This window comes from Glandiceps talaboti, chromosome 22, assembly GCF_964340395.1.
Source record: "Glandiceps talaboti chromosome 22, keGlaTala1.1, whole genome shotgun sequence".
In the NCBI taxonomy this organism is placed as follows: Eukaryota; Metazoa; Hemichordata; class Enteropneusta; family Spengelidae; genus Glandiceps; species Glandiceps talaboti.
Window position 1 is genome coordinate 10,456,912 of NC_135570.1, and position 17,448 is coordinate 10,474,359.

Sequence of the window (17,448 nt, forward strand, 5' to 3'; positions counted from 1 at the left end):
GTTATTCATAAATTATTTGTAAATTTACAATAAGTTATTCATTTTAAAGAAAAAATCCTGCAAGCTTATTTGACCTTTGACATGTGACCTTTCTTTACAGTAAATCTGCATATCCCATCAATGAAAGAAATCCTAACTTTGAGAAGGGAGAGTTCCATATCGTACAACAACTTCTAGAATATCTACCAAATGGTCCACAGATCAAGCATGAAGTAAGGGATGATGGCATATTTGCAATAAATGCTCAATAAATGAACTTTGTTTGTTTAGCATGAAACTCCTTCTGCCCTTCCCCAAAACAAATGTTCACAAATGCAACATCAGCATTTTTACATATGATGTAAGTCATGGTGAAAATTGTAGCAGTTACAACCCGTTGACCGATATAGTGTAAAAATATAGTAAACACATATACTAACCAGAAACCCAGCACTGTATATCACATTGGAAGTAAATTTTAATCAACTTATCAACATCTCAGTACTAAATTCTGAATATGTTATTGTTGAAGGCATGCAAGTTTTTTAATTTGGTGAGAAGTGCGAAAATTCAATAACAGGCAAGCGTTTGCAAATGAACTTGTTACAAACAGGGAAGCAAATAAATGAATTGGAGTAAGAACACTTGGTACAACATGTCAGAAGTACAAAGACTTGCATTACATTTCTAGTAAGAACAGGTTTTTGGTCTCATTACACAATAGCCCTTATGTCCACTGGTTGTTTAAGTTCCCCTGGCATTTCATATACACATAAAAAGACCATAAAACTGTTCATGTCAAGCCATGAAATACAAGTCTCTGAAGTTCCAACATGTTGTGCCAAGTGTGTTTTTTTCCGTATTTGTAACACGTTCTGCTTGTTACTGCTTGCCTGTCACTGTTTGTAACAAGTTCTGCTTGTTACCACTTGCCTGTCACTGGTTGTAACAAGTTCTGCTTGTTACCGCTTGCCTGCCACTGGTTGTAACATGTTCTACTTGTTACTGCTTGCCTGTCACTGGTTGTAACAAGTTCTGCTTGTTACTGCTTGCCTGTCACTGGTTGTAACATGTTCTACTTGTTACCGCTTGCCTGTCACTGGTTGTAACAAGTTCTTCTTGTTACTGCTTGCCTGTCTCTGGTTGTGCTCTGACATGTGGGATGTTATTTTAGTAGTTATTATTTTATTGTCTCTTGTTAGGTTGATGTAATTATTGACCTTTGCGATGATCTTGGAAATCTTCGAAAAGAAATACATGAATGTAAGAAAAAGCTAGAAGGAATTAAAGAAGATTACGAAATTGATGTAAGTAATCCTATCATCAACTCTCACAAGTCTGTTGCAACACTTCAAATATATATAAAATATTTAACATACTGTAAGTAAGACGAGCGTCTTTCAGTTTGACTCTACTGAACTGGGTATTCCAGATTCCTCCTGCATTAATAATATTGAACCCATGAGGGATGGCCCTCACTGGACTTCTTGGGAGACAAGTGTTTATATACTTAAAGAACTATCCAGTATATATAAAGATTAAATGCAACATTGATCTCCAATCCAGTGCATATTGACCTTCATTCCAGTGAATACATGCAATATTGTCCTCCATTAGTCATTAAATGCAATATTTACCTTCATTCCACTCATTAAATGCAATGCTTACCACCATTCCAGTACAATATTAACCTTTACTCCAGTCATTAAATGCAATATTTACCTCCATTATAGCCATTAAGTCTATTATTGACTCCTTTCCAGTCATTAAATGCAATATTGACTTTTCTTACAGGGTTATAGTGCAAAGGAATATTTTCAGAAGAAAGGACTAAAGCACCTAGAGAGATATTTCTATCTCATAATTTTCAACTCATATCTTCATGAACAGGTAGGCTTTCTTAGATGATTTTAGAAATGTCAAATTTCAAAATTTCAGAACACAATGGCTATAATGCACTGATCATATTGCTAAGTCTGACCTTTTAGTACCCTGAAGAGGGGACTATAACAATGGGCTCTGTCTGTGCAGACATGCACTATCTGATTTGAATTACAACACATAATAACTAAGTATTAAAAGCATTTTCTGTATGTACCACAAACATTTATAGCATCCATATCAAGTGTAAAAGTATACTGTTTCATTTGCTATGACCATATTAGAAAGACCACATGCTAGGCTTGTAAATAAACCAATTGAAACAGTATACTTTTACACTTGATATGAATGCTATAAATGAGTGTAACACATAGACAAAGTGCTTCACTTCAGTGTTACTTATTGTATTAGCAAATGAAACAGTATACTTTTACACTTGATATGAATGCTATAAATGAGTGTAGCACATTAGAGAAAGTGCTTTACTTCAGTGTTACCTGCTGTATATGGGGTTAGACAGATAAATAGACCTGTGGAGAACACTGATTTGCTGCCAGCTTTTCAGTCGTGTTCACAGGTAATATAGAAGGAAAGAACAAATATACACAAGGATTACTTTTGGTGCTCATATAACATTTTAATGAATGGTGGCCATATTTGGAGTAACAGATCAATATATTACTGCATAAAATAAAAAAGGGTGCTTAAATTCTGTTCTCGAATCAAATTATGCAATGTTTTTTATTTCAGTTTCCTGTCACCTTTAGTCAGCCATTTACTGAATGGATGTACAGACGGCCATATTTGTACAGATTGCTAAGCAATATTGATATTTCTGAAAGGAAAACTTCAACAGAACTTGTAGTGAAAGGAGTAAGACATTTGGTGAGTAGAGTGCCCTCTAGTGACATGTTGTTGTAGAATCTACTCCATGTGTGTAGTCAAGAAAAAGTGACTACTTCATGTGAATGAGTATTTGGCCTGGTTTATATCAAGTTTACTCAGTCTGTTGTATTTTCCTTTTTGATTACACAAAAAAAATCCTGTCTAGTTTTAAATTGTTCACTTTGACTCATGAGACTGAAATATTTATAAAACTATTCGTGTGAATGGTTTAAATGCCCAAGTGCTATCTTATCAGTAGTTACGGGAACGTCGCTAGCAGAAAGAGCTGTTTTGTATAACCGATATCTACCATATAATTGTACTTGACTATCCTTGTACTGTGTACCCTCATCGACTTTATAGGGCTAACCATTCCTTGACGTGTTACTGTGACCATTCCCTCAGGGCTTCATGATAACATGGAGCATTGCAGTAACATGTCAATAAATGATTAGCCCTATGTAGTTGATGAGAGCCCACAGTACAATTATGCAGTAGATTATAGATATCGGTACATACAAAACAGCCCTTTTAGTGAAGCAAAGCTCCGTGGACTGTGAGAGAGTCTATCTTATCAGCATAGCCATAATGATTCAATAGAAGCCTTCTGTTTGTAATGACTAATTTTTTTACTACTAGTATATAAAATATGCAAGATAACTGTTTTTCTGTGTCAAATATTAATCCTAATCTGATGGGCCTGTAAAGGCCAATGTTGAATTAGTGTAAATATTGGAGTGTAAAAACAATTGTCTGGTAGAGCTTGTTCTAAGATTATACTAATCCAATACCATGGGATTCAAACTTTGGCATTTAAGTTGGACAAATGACAAATATATGAAATCTGATAAATTTAAAGAATTATTAATTTAAAGTAGCCATATGAATGAGAATTTGGTATTTATTTGTCATTTTTAATTTACAAAACAATTGTATTATGGCTCCTACTAATGTGAAACAATATAGACCAAGCCTGTGTTTGTATTTCAGTAGAGAGTAAAAAGTTTGTTAATGTACGTACAATAACAAACATTTTACGTATTTATTAATCTTTCGCAATTTATTGAGTTACAAACACAGACTTGGTCAGTGTTGTTTCACACTGATTTCGCAAGTTGGAAGTTTGATAAAATTGTTTTATATGCAAATAGAAGGTGTCATCCCCTGGCATTAACAGTATTGTGACTATGCCATAATCCCAAAATCATTAATGTCTGTATTTTATGTTTATACATATAATTATGTAGGTTTCCGATGATTTCATTGGTTTGGATGTTCTGAGCTCAAGTCGTGAAGTCAACGTATCGAATTTCAGAAAAGTACCAGGTTTGAATGTGTATGGAATGGCACAGCCAAACAGAGAGGTGAGTTGAAAATAAATAGATATTCCCCAATATTTGTCTTCATTCAAAGTGGCCTAAGGGGCATTGCCACTATGAGTTGGTAGACGGGTTGAGTATTTTCTGACTGAATGAAGTAGAATATTGGGTAATAATAAAATTATACCTCCTCAAGTATAATTTATGAAAGTATCAGGTAAAATAATGGCAATTTGGAATGTTTTGATTCATATAGTTGGATCACCGCAGAACCAGTGACATAGACATGGGTTGTTATGACTCAGATTAACCAGGGTATATAATCCATATTTTCTGTGCAAAGACAATAACTTGGCTTGTGCTTGGTGTTATCTCATGTGTATGGTTCTATAACTTTAATATCAAGGAAAGTTAATCATTCCAATTTGTATGACGGCATCCAATCCATGAATGGTCACCTCTTCTAGGTATTAAAAAAAAGTGTAATAACATCTTGTGTACTACCTGATATCATTCTTTATTTATATATAAATGACTTCGTTGATTTCTTTGCAGGGTTTATCCAGAGTTGTACAGACTTTGATGGATAAAAAGCATGGCCATCCTTTAGTACTTTCCTTCAACCTCAGAGAAGATGTTGTTATTGACGGAGATGGGGAGACATACACACCAAGAGAACCCTCTAACTTAGGTGAAAATATCTATATGCCAGGAATAGATGCCAAAGAAATTGAGGTACGGTTTTCCTGGAATTTAGGAAAAGTTGTTGTTGGTGATGTTTATATTTGAAAAGCTACCATTCCAAATCTGTCACATTTATCATCTCTTTCTTTGATGCCAGAAATATAACCAATCACCAAACGTACACTTCATTACAGCGCCCCCATAAGGCCTTATAACAAATTACAAATACACCTGTTGCTAGTTCCAAGATGCACCATGTGCCTCACAATATAACAATATGTATTATATACATGCAGGAGTGTTGTTTGCACACGCTACTCAGGGGAATGGTTGTCACATGACCGTACCCTGGGTTTACCAGTAAAATCCTCCTGTGTCATTCATGCTATTTTATGTTTTATAAAATCACTCATAATTAAAGTCAACTTGCCCTTCCATCATTTCAGAGTCAACTTTAAAATACAGTACAGTTTTCGCCTAAGCTCTCGCCTCAATTCGCGTTCGCATCGCTTCAGCTTCGCTTTCGCTTCGCCTCAATCTCAAGTTTACGGGAGTTCGCTTCAATTAAACATCGCTTTCACTTCGCTTCCTTTTCGCGTTGAGTTCGCATTCGCATCGCACCCCATTCGCATCGCGTCAACTTTGTTTCTGAATCGCATTGTGTGGAACACGCGCTATTATACCCACATATTTGCATGATAAAGGATTTGAAACGAAAAGTATAGATCATTACGGCTACTAAAATTATGCGGGGTTGTACTTTACTTTTCTGTCTACGGCACGATAACCCTTTTGGTTAAATTTGCGTTAATAAATCAGGGCATGCCTTTTGAGGCGAGCGATCACTCCGCTCGCCTACCGCTCGCGCAAATTAAAATCCACGAGAGCGATTTTCCACTCGCGTGGGCCTCAAACAACCTGTACAACAGCCTGATGTTATTTTATATCATTTTTCAATATGTGGTTACCATAAAAATCAACGTTTATTCGGTAAAATTACGTGGTGGGAGCGTGGAACACTTCCGTGTTCATAATCGTCGATCTCCAGCTGAAGTCAGCGCTGTCATTCATGACCTATTTATGTATCTGAAATTTGCATTGTACTACCCTTATATGGGAAAAATAGTGACGTATTCGAAGCGGGACATGCATGATGTCATGGCATATCATGAATATTGATCAGCTCAGTATACAGGGAGATTTCAACTTTCGCATCATTGCAAATTGCGCAATTACGATTGATACGATGACTGTTTGGAGTTCTCGTTTTCAGCAATCCATCGATGAGTTTAGTTTTAAATTCCGATCGGCCTAGTTTTGTTAGAACGTGGTTTTGGAGACCATCCTACGTGAATGTCTCCTCCGGAACATGAACAACAACTGCGATTTATAGTTGCTACACAAAGTACATGCCCTGAGTTCAGACAATAGCTTGGCGATGTTTTGGAGTTTTGAAAGAATGACAATAAAATATTATACGATTGATTATTTTACAAAATAAAAATAAAACTAATCTGTCGATATTTCTCGTGCAGTTTTCAGAGAAATTCCCGGGCTTTTATTTCATAATCTCCAACACGCAGTTTCATTGTTTTTGTCCGATGATCTATTCAACTGCCGACCACGTCTGTTTTACCTCCATGACTTTATCGACTGCTGTAACATATAAAATATTTGCTCGAATTTTCGCCTTCTAAAACAAAGTAGGTCTGCTGCTCAGACGTGATAGGATCTCGCATCTTTAGTCGGCGACACCGGTCGTCCGTGTGCAGGTACTAGGTGGGGTTACGTGTGTTATTGTCTCGGATCGAGTGAATGGTTACGAAATTAGTCAAATTAGCAAGCGATTTAACGTCGCATTGCAACTTATACAGATGACAGCATTACGGTCGTTTCGATAAATTGTCAATTTGGTACGTAGTTTGGCGTTTCGCTACATACTGTTGGACGTTTCACTACATTATTAGCCCATTATATATTGCGGTGTTCGTGACCTATGAGGAACGTAGGACATCGTAGTGTACCGGGTTTTCTGCAAAGAGGACTTGTGTTTATCACCACTTTATTTTTGCTCACCACTGTGCAATTGCTTTTTCTACATTTGTTAACATGTGTATGTTAGTGGTTTGTACAAAGGGATCGTCCCGTTTGTAAAATCGATTTGACTGGTCATTCCATTTAATTGTTGTGACAGTTGTGGCCGTGTTCACGGCACCGGCCGACCAACCCTAGCGGGGACGATTTGGTAATTGGGGACAATATAACGCACCACCCCCTAATAAATCCATGCATAGAACCTCTCTCAGAATTTTGAGTTTTAGGTTTGTAATGTGCGTAACAGACAGAATTCACGACGTACAGCAGTGAAAACAGATATGCAAATACTGTCACACCTTTCACAGTATCGCTTCACCTTCATTGTTGTTTGACGTGAAGCGACCTTCATTGTTTTTTGATGCGATGCGAACATGAAGCGAAAGCGAAGCGAAATGACTGCGATGCGAATGCCGTCATGAAGCGATTCCAAGTTACGAAGCGAATTGATTGAAGCGATAATGAGGCGATGCGACTGCGAAGGCGAAGCGAAGCGAACGCGAAAAATGCGACAGCTTAGGCGAAAACTGTACTGTAGTTGGACAGGTCCAAATTTCCCTCAGCATTTGTTTGTTTTCTTTTTACAGAGAAAAGAAGCTCTTCTTAAAGCAGAAATACTCAAAAGTGGGAAGACCCTTCAGGTAGGTTGGTAATGATAGATAGATTTTGACACAGTCTGTAACTAAGACACTTTTTTGGGGGCTTGATGGGGGTGGGGGAGGGGGCTGGCTAAAGTTCTTGTCAGATTTGGATTAAAATATGGGTGAGATAAAGTTAGTTCTGAACAAAGTAAATGATTCTATCAAATCCTTATGAGTCATTTGATAAGATAACACTAATGTGATAACATGGGATTAAAACATAGGGCTTTAAAGTCAGAATACCAACCTTAGAATAGGGAACTTGCAAACCTGCCATGTTGAATGTTGCATCATGGGAAATGTGATAATAAATACTAATCTATTAGTATTGTAAACAATGTTGATATTGGTTGTAACTACATATAACCAATTCATAGTTACCCTGACAATTGTGGGAGGTTAATTTTATCAGTAGCTCCAGATTAGGTATTACGATAACCACAGATAATCCCATAGTCCTTTGCATCTGAGCATGCTCAGTCTGGATTGCAAGTTCCCTATAGGATGTTTTTTAATTTTGTGGTACTCCAAAAAATTATGTTTTGATGTTGTTTTGATGTCATGTCTGACTACATGTGTAGCTGATGTAGCTGATGTGAGCTTTACCAGTTAATAAGTATATTATAGTTCAACATATTGGACATGTGTCGTGATCTAATCGTAGTCTGGAAAGGAGCTAAGATCTTGGACAGAAAGGAGAGAGGATTTTGAAAGGAAAGTGTATGGAGCAGCTGATATATATCAAAATGAAACCAGCTTGAACAGAGATAGAGGACAATACTGAATACCTGGGATCTATGATCATCTGTTATGGCTCACCAAACGACATCACATTCAGTCCCGATCTGCTACTACACCCCCTAGTGGCAGCAAGTGAACAAGGCTAGATGTTCTAGGTGCTTTTGTGTTTGCATTTTTGTGAAATTTTTTAGAAACAATTTTTAGAATTGTTCAACATGATTTAATAACTGAAGAATATTTCAATATAAAAGTACTCACCGAGGACCCTAAAATTTCAGACTAGACATTTTAAGGAGACATTTTCTTCCACATAACTTTATAGATATGTGTCAAGGCAAATATATTAAAATGAAGTGTAACTCAACTTTGGAAATTTTGCAGGTATATCAAGAGACAAACCAACCTAGGGAGCCTAGGGAGTTCAGTAGTATACTGACAGTAAGGGAGATGTATGAACTACAGATTAATCAGACCCCTCAACTTAGGTATTATAGAATGCCAATGCAGGATGAAGGATCACCAGTTGAAGAGGTAAGTGGTCATGCATACACAATTGCTCAAACTTGACTTATGTGCCATGTGATCACCACATGATGGGTTTAATGGTTTCTGATTGGTTCTTGCAACTTTTAATATTCAACAACCACAAGACACACAATGAGTTTCTGATTTGCTCGTCTTGCAACTTTTATCATGTGATTGACAATCATATGATGCGCCTATAATGGTGTCTGATTGGTTCTTGTCTTGCAGTTTTAGTCATGTGACGATCACATGATGGCCATATCGGTTTGTGATTTGTTGTGTCTTCCTGCTTTTCACTTTAGATATTTGCAAACACATGATTGGGCTGACGGTTTCTAATTGGTTCTTTCAACTTGAAAAGTTTTAGTAATGCCACAAAAACAAGACAAGTATAATGGTTTCTGATTGGTTCTTGTCTCACAGCTTTTTCCAACTTTAATCATGTGACAATCATATGATGGGCATAATAGTTTCTGATTGGTTCTTGTCTTGCATGTGATGGGCATAATAGTTTGTGATTGGTTCTTGTCTTGCAGCATTATGATTTGCTGGTGTCAGTCATCAAAGACTTAGATGAGATTCATACAGATGAGGATGGTCCAGCGTTAGTCTTCAATTGCCATGATGGCAAGGACAGAACAACCACAGCTATGGCTATTGTTGGACTGGTAATGTGGCATAAAAAGGTATGTTGTCATGGTAACCACATACCAAAATCTTTCTTTTCACAGACAACTCGTTTTTTGTATTTTTTTTGCTTGCATCATCAGCTTAATACCAGGAGTAAAAAATAGTATAATAAAATTATGATGAAAAAAAAGTTGAGTTATGCAAAAGTGATAATTCTTGTGATCCAGTTCGTAGATGTTGTCTTATATTTGATCATTTTGTTTTATTAAATCTGACAGGGTTTCCCAGTTGGATGCAAACTTGGTGAACAAGAACATGTGAGTCTGCCAAATGCAGAGTATACCAAGGGAGAATTTGCTGTAAGTTAATGTTTCAGTATTGTAAAATTGTAAATTAATAGATAATGTGTTAAAGGGGCACAAGCTGAGTTTACACGTGTTTGGACATAGTTTATGCTACATTTATGTAAGGTACTCGCAGTATTGTACTTATTGAGGCACACATAACCACCGCTTGCAATTAACTGAATTCAAACCTAGTATTAAAATATAACTTATGATTACAAATCTTTAAAATAGTTTTATCTGAGTAATTATTTGGTTTATTTTGACAGTGTGTACTGAGGTTGGTCAGGAGACTACCAAATGGAAGTCAACTCAAGAGGGAAGTAGACTTTATTCTAGATAAATGTTCTGAGACAATGACCCCAATGCACTACCATGCCAGAGAGGTCATCTTCTCAACATACAACAAGGTTGGTCATGTGATAGTCATGTGGTCACCATGTGACCTTTTACACATTCTCTAAGTGCTGTGATATGTATGTTTGTGTCAAGTAATCATATGTTGGTCATGTGATCGGCGACTGATGATGTGGTGTGAAAAGTTGTGTGATTACATGAACTTTGAATGTGTTGAAAATTATAAGCAATTTGACATGACAAGAAATACTGAGAGTTTTTGAGTAGAACCTCTAGTGTTGTTTATTCACTGCCAGTAGATGGTAACAGATAGGGACTGAATATGCTGTAATTGATGTAGTTGAATTGGATACAACAGGTGATCATACATCATAGCTCGTACCCCAGAACTTGAAAATGTTTAATACCTGCTTTTAGCTATGTCACAAATATAATGCAACCATGTGATGAGCATGTGATCTTATGTAAAGTTCTTTGAAATTTTGTAAATGTGATGGATGTGAAGTAGTCATGTGATGAGCATGTGATCTTATGTGAAGTTATTTGAAATTTTGTAAATGTGATGGATGTGAAGTAGTCATGTGATGAGCATGTGATCTTATGTGAAGTTATTTGAAATTTTGTAAATGTGATGGATGTGAAGTAGTCATGTGATGAGCATGTGATCTTTGGGTTGGCCTAATGTATAGCACCCTCAACATAGTTGATAGTTAATTTACGACTTTTTTGACTAAAACACAAACAACATTATCATCACTTACAGTACTTTTAAATCTTTATTTTGTAATTTGAAATCCATTTCAGATAAAGGCTGCCAAAACTGAAGAAGATGGGATACTGTATCAAAGACAGAGTATTCTTTATCTTGAGAGGTATATCTATTTGATATTGTTCAATACATACCTACATATGGAAAGGATGGATAATTGGGAGAAACCATTCACACAGTGGATGGAAGAGGTATGTAACGTGATTGGAAAGATTTTTTGAAAAGTCCAGTCAGACTTATCAGTATACTTGTATTGATTACAGCTTCAAGGAAAAGTTCAATCAGACATATTTCTAGCTTTAGTACTTGTGTTGATTACTGCCATGAAAAGGAAAAGTCCAGTCAGACTTATTTCTGCCTTTAGTACACTTGCATTGCATTGATTACTGCTATCAACTTAAAGGAAAAGTCCGGTCAGACTTATTTCTGCCTTTAGTACACTTGCATTGATTACTGCTATCAACTTAAAGGAAAAGTCCAGTCAGACTTATTTCTGCCTTTAGTACACTTTCATTGATTACTGCTATCAACTTAAAGGAAAAGTCCAGTCAGACTTATTTCTGCCTTTAGTACACTTACATTGATTACTGCTATCAGCCTAAAGGAAAAGTCCAGTCAGACTTATTTCTGCCTTTAGTACACTTGTATTGATTACTGCTATCAACTTAAAGGAAAAGTCCGGTCAGACTTATTTCTAGCTTTAGTACACTTACATTGATTACTGCTATCAGCCTAAAGGAAAAGTCCAGTCAGACTTATTTCTGCCTTTAGTACACTTGTATTGATTACTGCTATCAACTTAAAGGAAAAGTCTGGTCAGACTTATTTCTAGCTTTAGTTGCATTGATTACTGCTATCAATTTACCTGTGTAAAGGAAAATCCAGTCAGACTTATTTCTACCTGTAATACTCTGTGCTCAGCTTTCATATGATTTACATGTAAGGTGAGAGAAGTATCACTTTGGTGCATTCTCGCAAACCAGAGCCTTTATTTCTATTTAGCTGACACTGTGAAATAAAGCTTTGGTTTCTTAGGGCTATGAAAGTGTTATTTCAGCTTTATAAATATTCATAAGTAATGATGTCATGACAATCCATACATTCTGTAGTCAAGCGTGTTTACTGTAAGCGTGTATTTAATGCTGATCGACAACTATTTATACTTATTCTCTGACTTATACCTGACTTGTCACTGTGAATGAATGTCTATGTGACTAAATATACCTGTATATAGGGCCATTCCCTTGAAGCAAAAGCATTTTCTGACCGTATACAGCGCAGCAAGTCTAACAGGTGGACATAACGTGAACCATCCTTCCTACATGCACTGAGTGAATGTGTACGTGAACGGGAGATTCAAAAGACCCATGTAAAAATTACTAGTCTCACTCAAGAAGATATGGTACATCAACATCTCAGTAGTAAATACAAAAGCTGTTATCATTGAATGTATGAAGTTTTCAAAATTTGGTTAGAAGTGCGAAAGTGTAGTTCAGCAATTGCATTGACGCCATGTGTTTAGGGGATAGGGGAAAACAAAGTTTGTTTATTGAGCTTGTGTGACATTGTACAATCTTCTCTAATAAACTTTTCTTCTTGGTTTTCATAAAGTTTGGAGGAAACCATGGCAACACTAATAGACTTTTCTGGTTTTCCCTACAGTTTGGAAGGAAAGTCAGAGTGTATGAAGTACTGGATAATCTTGATTTTACAGAAGATTTCCCGGAAGACAGTGGAGCTGGTAGATACAGTCGGATCAGGTGGAGGTGGTTATTTAAACAACCCAAATTGATATTCAGGGGATTATTTGTATAAATATGTTAGTTGGCTGTACACATGTAGTGTAATTTAGAAGTTTTTTGTCACTGTGAAAAAAACTCTGCTTGTAACATCACATATGATTTGTGAACATGAAAGTAGATTTTCACCAATATTTCATTTTTTTTTCATGAATTGTACCACACCACACTCTCTGCTAGTGTGTGTTGAGTATAATAAAGATTGATTGATGGAATATGTGATTTGCTTGAAATACAACACAAACCTGAGGTGCCCTTTTGGTGCACCTTAGCTTGATTTAGCCAGTTTTGGTGTGTTATATTTTTGGTTGTTGGGTATTGAGTTTTGACTTTTAGTAAAGATGAAATTACTCCTTGACCAACATCAAGATGAAATTAATTGTATACCTGAGGTGCCCTTATGATGCACCCTAAGCTCTTGATATTTTGATACATTTGGGGCACTGTGTGAATTTTGAACTCTGTAATTTGAATGTTGATCAAGTTTAACTAAGAAACAAGGGCAGGTGCCATGTTTTTTGAAATACACATTTATATTTTACTCTGCTGTATACATATACATTTCTAATAGCACTGTAAAAGTTATCATGAAAATTAGGAGAGTCTGACACTTTTCAGTCGATGTGTGACAGCTCAATGTATTGAACGTCAACAAAAATATATACTCACTTCAATAACGAGACTGAAATTGTGTCAAGTAACTTGTATGAAATCATAGTTACTATAGTTTCCTTAAAAAAAGGCCAGGACAAGTTTGAAGCTAGTCAGGCATTTCATTCATAATCATTGTTTCACTTGGTTACTACAATTAATAAATAACATAGAGGTGTCCAAAGGTGTCCAACATGTACAAGTATCTTGGTTAACACATTTAAACAGTAACCTAAGGTGTCTCGTTCATTCAAGTATTTTGATACATCTGAACAGTAACCTAAGGTGTCTCATTCATTCAAGTATTTTGATAACATCTGAACAGTAACCTAAGGTGTCTCATTTATTCAAGTATTTTGATCACATCTAAACAGTAACCTAAGGTGTCTGAGTCATTCAGTCATACTGTTTCGCCTTAGTAATCAATGTATTTTGTTAATTCCCATATTTGTCGGGACCATGGACAAGATTAGTTTCAAGTGAACTACATTGCATTTCCATGGTCCTCACCAGAACATTTTTTTATTAGTGATATTTTCATTTTTGTATTATTATCATCTTATGTTTCTGGTGGACATGAATTCAATTCAAAATTCAATTCAGAGGGGAACCATACAAATGCACAAACACAAGGAATCATTCATTTTTTTTATTTTTTATTATGGCATATGGATTTTACCACCATTTCTATCTTGTGAATGTGTGTTTTAAAGTTGTTCTTTTTAAGTTGAAATTTGCAATCGTGTAGATTATTATTTTATAAAACTTGTATGTTTTAGTAATAAATGAGGGTGATATATACCTTAACCCATAATTGTTTTTCAGCATATCAGACAGCACTCTAAAACTGTAGTAGCATTTTTTTAAATCTGGTGAGGGTGTAAACACAAACAAACACACTGAGCAGAAATTCTCATGTTACTGTACTTCATATTTATTTTTATGTGCAATATCATTGATTTTGTATTTAAAGACATTTATAGATTTTGCTAATTACACTTGAGATTTTATCATCTGTTTTCACAGCATGTATAGGAATATTCATTTTAGAACATATTTCTTTCTTCATTTATTACAATATACGAGGGTATCTTGGCATATCTGATAACCAACCTATCATACCCATATTAGGCATGTTTATTTGAATAGTGTATGAATGTTTAATTACCTTTCCAAATATGGTCAAATTGATTTTATCACCACCATATTAGGCATGTTTATTTGAATAATGTGTGTATGTCTAATCACCTTTCCATATATGGTCAAATTTCATCACCACCATATTAGGCATGTTTATTTGAATACTGTATGAATATGTAATTAGCTTTTCATATTTGATAAAATTTGGTATCACACCCTATTAAGGCTTGTTTATTTGAATATTGTATGAATATCTAATGAGCTTTCCTTATATGGTCAAATAAATGCCACTTAAGTTAATGAAGTTTTTGTGAACATTGAGAGAAATCAAAAAGATTCATTTACATATTTTAGTTCTTTACATAAACACTTTTCACTGATATGTGTTGATATTGTAAGTTAATATGTTTTAAAGTCAAATGTAGTAAAATCTTTATGGTTCTAATTATGTAAGTAGTAGTTTTAAGTTATGTTATTTTAATAACGGTGAATTTATGATATAGATGTAATATTTTTATTTCTGTGTTTTCATGACTGAAAAGGATCCTTTGTTTGAAGAAGTGTAAATATTTCTATAATAACAAGACATCATTTCTTTTAAATTTCAGGTTTTGTACTTCTAGCTGTCCTCAGTCTCAGGGACGTACTTTAGGACACAAGTTTTAATCGTAAATAGGCTGGGCCATAAAATTAGCATGTACTACTCTCATATGACAACAATTCTACAGCCATGTAGTATTGCATTATGACTCACATTTAACTGTCATGTGACATTTTCTTACAACACAAATTTTCATGTAATGTTGCAAAACAGAATCTTACCTTTAGCCTAGACATTTTATCTACCATAATTTATACATGTTGTGTTGCATTACAGAAGGAAATCAAGAAAATGAAGGGAAAAATATGAATATACTATATTCTACACTATGTATTAACTTACTATACCTGAAATATGGTGTAGACCACCTAAGTGAGTCAAGTAAAAGAAAACTATTCAGTTTTGACTGCTTAGGTGACCGTATAAAACGACTCTGCTTTAAACCACCGAATGGAGCCATGTATTAGAAAGAAAATTTTCAGTTTAGACCACCTAGGTTGGTGATATAAAAGACAGTTATATGTATTTAAGTGTTGCCCACCTAGGTGAGTGACAAAAGAAAATGCAGTTTTAGACCACCCAAGTAAGTCATGTTAAAGAAAATTTCAGTTTAGACCACCTAGGTTGGTAATATAAAAGACAAGTATATTGTAGATGTATTTACTGTTTGTTGACAAGATGACTTGTAGATTTGTGTACTCGCTCGTACCTCAAACCACTACAAGAAACAGAATGGTAATTTAATGCCTGTTCAGTTGCTGCTTCAAGGATATATATGTCTTGTTTGATGTTGTCATGTCAACCTAGACTCTCTCACAGTCTCGGAGCTTTGCATAAATAGCTACTCGGGCTTTGCCTAAAACGTCGACAAAAGTTTAGCCCTATGTGATTGATGTACAGTACAGGGCTAGGGATACTGGGATACTAGTATACGAGTACAATTAGGCAGTAGATACCGGTACATACAAAACAACCAAAGTTTTAGCTATTTATGCGAAGCTCCGAGGACTGTGAGAGAGTCTAATGTAAACCCAGCTGTGCAGGTTTGTGTGTTTTTATGTTGAACTTTGTCTGAAGTTAACTGATGGTTTGCTTAGATACATGGTTGTGAATTCCTAGCATTGTGTGTAGTCATTCCTACTACATGAACAGAGTTATACTGAGCAGTTTTCAACTCATATTTACTCAACATCACATCAGCGTAAAAAGCAAAAATTGAATTCATCTAAGACTTTAATTATTAACTTTATACACATAATGATAGTGCAAGCATTCACATAATGATAGTGCAGGCATACACATAATGATAGTGCAGGCATACACATAAGTACATGTTATTTGCCAAATACCGTTCCAATCTTGCTGCAGGAGGTGATTTTTCCAGTAATAACGGAGAGCCGGAGGCAAGCCGTTATACGGGAAAAATTACCTCGAGCAGCAAGATGTGGAACAGTATTTGGCAAATAACATACTTATACATCACCTGCGACTATGAAATTCAATTTTTGAATGTCTAAAAATGCTGTTTCATTTTAAAACAAAAATCATTTCCACGTTATACTGTTTAGCGTAGTATCACGCACTTCTCTATGACTGCAGTGCGGTTGTTTACATCTCATCCTTAACTTTATCATCCAATCAGAGTGCGCATTTGCTCAGTAGTATGATGTAATGTTTACTATTTCCATATCACTCAAAGATATATTCAAACTTATAAACCTTCAGCAGAAAAATGAGTGCATCTTTGTTTTGTGTACTGCATTCCATTAAATGTACAGAAATGTTCGTGATATACTTTGTTGTTCTAGTTAAGCAAAAATTGCACCCTCTGTGGCGGTAATTTTGATATCCTTCATAAATTTAGGAATTCATGTTCACGATCGCGTGACGACCATGCGTTCGCTGTATCTGGACTATCACCATTCTGCATGGAATTTTGTGACAGTTTCCCTTTGACACAAAACGATGATATTTCATACGGTTGACAATAAATTTGGCATTTGGAAATGTTGGTTATAGCTGTATTTCTAGTTGTCTGCTCGGTTTGTTTACAAGGGGACGTCCAGTGATCATATGATACAACAAGCAAAAATATGGTTGTTGGTGAAAAATACGCCTGTGTATCTGCAGGGCTCTCGACCAATCAGAATGCGAGATTGGTGACAGGTGACGTATAATGACGTGTACAGAGTTGTGTTTAGCTGTGCGTTCAGGACTCAAACTTGGAAAAACAGTGGAATGTACTCACGCATGTTTGCATATTCTGCATGCTCAGTAGGCAAAACACATTACTTTGTTTTGCAAACTTGTCTATATTTACAAGACATTGTTCATGCAACAACCCAAAGGAAAACCTAACAATTAGTTTACAGTTATATTTCTGAACTTTAACCAAATTATGACATTTA

General features: G+C 35.5%; 1 protein-coding gene across 1 annotated transcript in view; it reads left to right on the forward strand.

The window, feature by feature from the left end:
- Positions 1-12,786, forward strand: part of LOC144452245 (paladin-like) — a 51,718-nt gene extending 38,932 nt beyond the window's left edge. Inside the window, exons 7-19 of the mRNA XM_078143298.1 lie at positions 101-212; positions 1,182-1,286; positions 1,774-1,869; positions 2,611-2,745; positions 3,993-4,109; positions 4,620-4,799; positions 7,430-7,483; positions 8,606-8,755; positions 9,286-9,435; positions 9,658-9,738; positions 9,993-10,133; positions 10,885-11,040; positions 12,512-12,786. Coding sequence (XP_077999424.1) covers positions 101-212; positions 1,182-1,286; positions 1,774-1,869; positions 2,611-2,745; positions 3,993-4,109; positions 4,620-4,799; positions 7,430-7,483; positions 8,606-8,755; positions 9,286-9,435; positions 9,658-9,738; positions 9,993-10,133; positions 10,885-11,040; positions 12,512-12,664 — 1,630 coding nt within the window. The 3' untranslated portion in view covers positions 12,665-12,786. The remainder of the gene's footprint in view (positions 1-100; positions 213-1,181; positions 1,287-1,773; positions 1,870-2,610; positions 2,746-3,992; positions 4,110-4,619; positions 4,800-7,429; positions 7,484-8,605; positions 8,756-9,285; positions 9,436-9,657; positions 9,739-9,992; positions 10,134-10,884; positions 11,041-12,511) is intronic.
- The last annotated feature ends 4,662 nt before the right edge of the window (positions 12,787-17,448 follow it).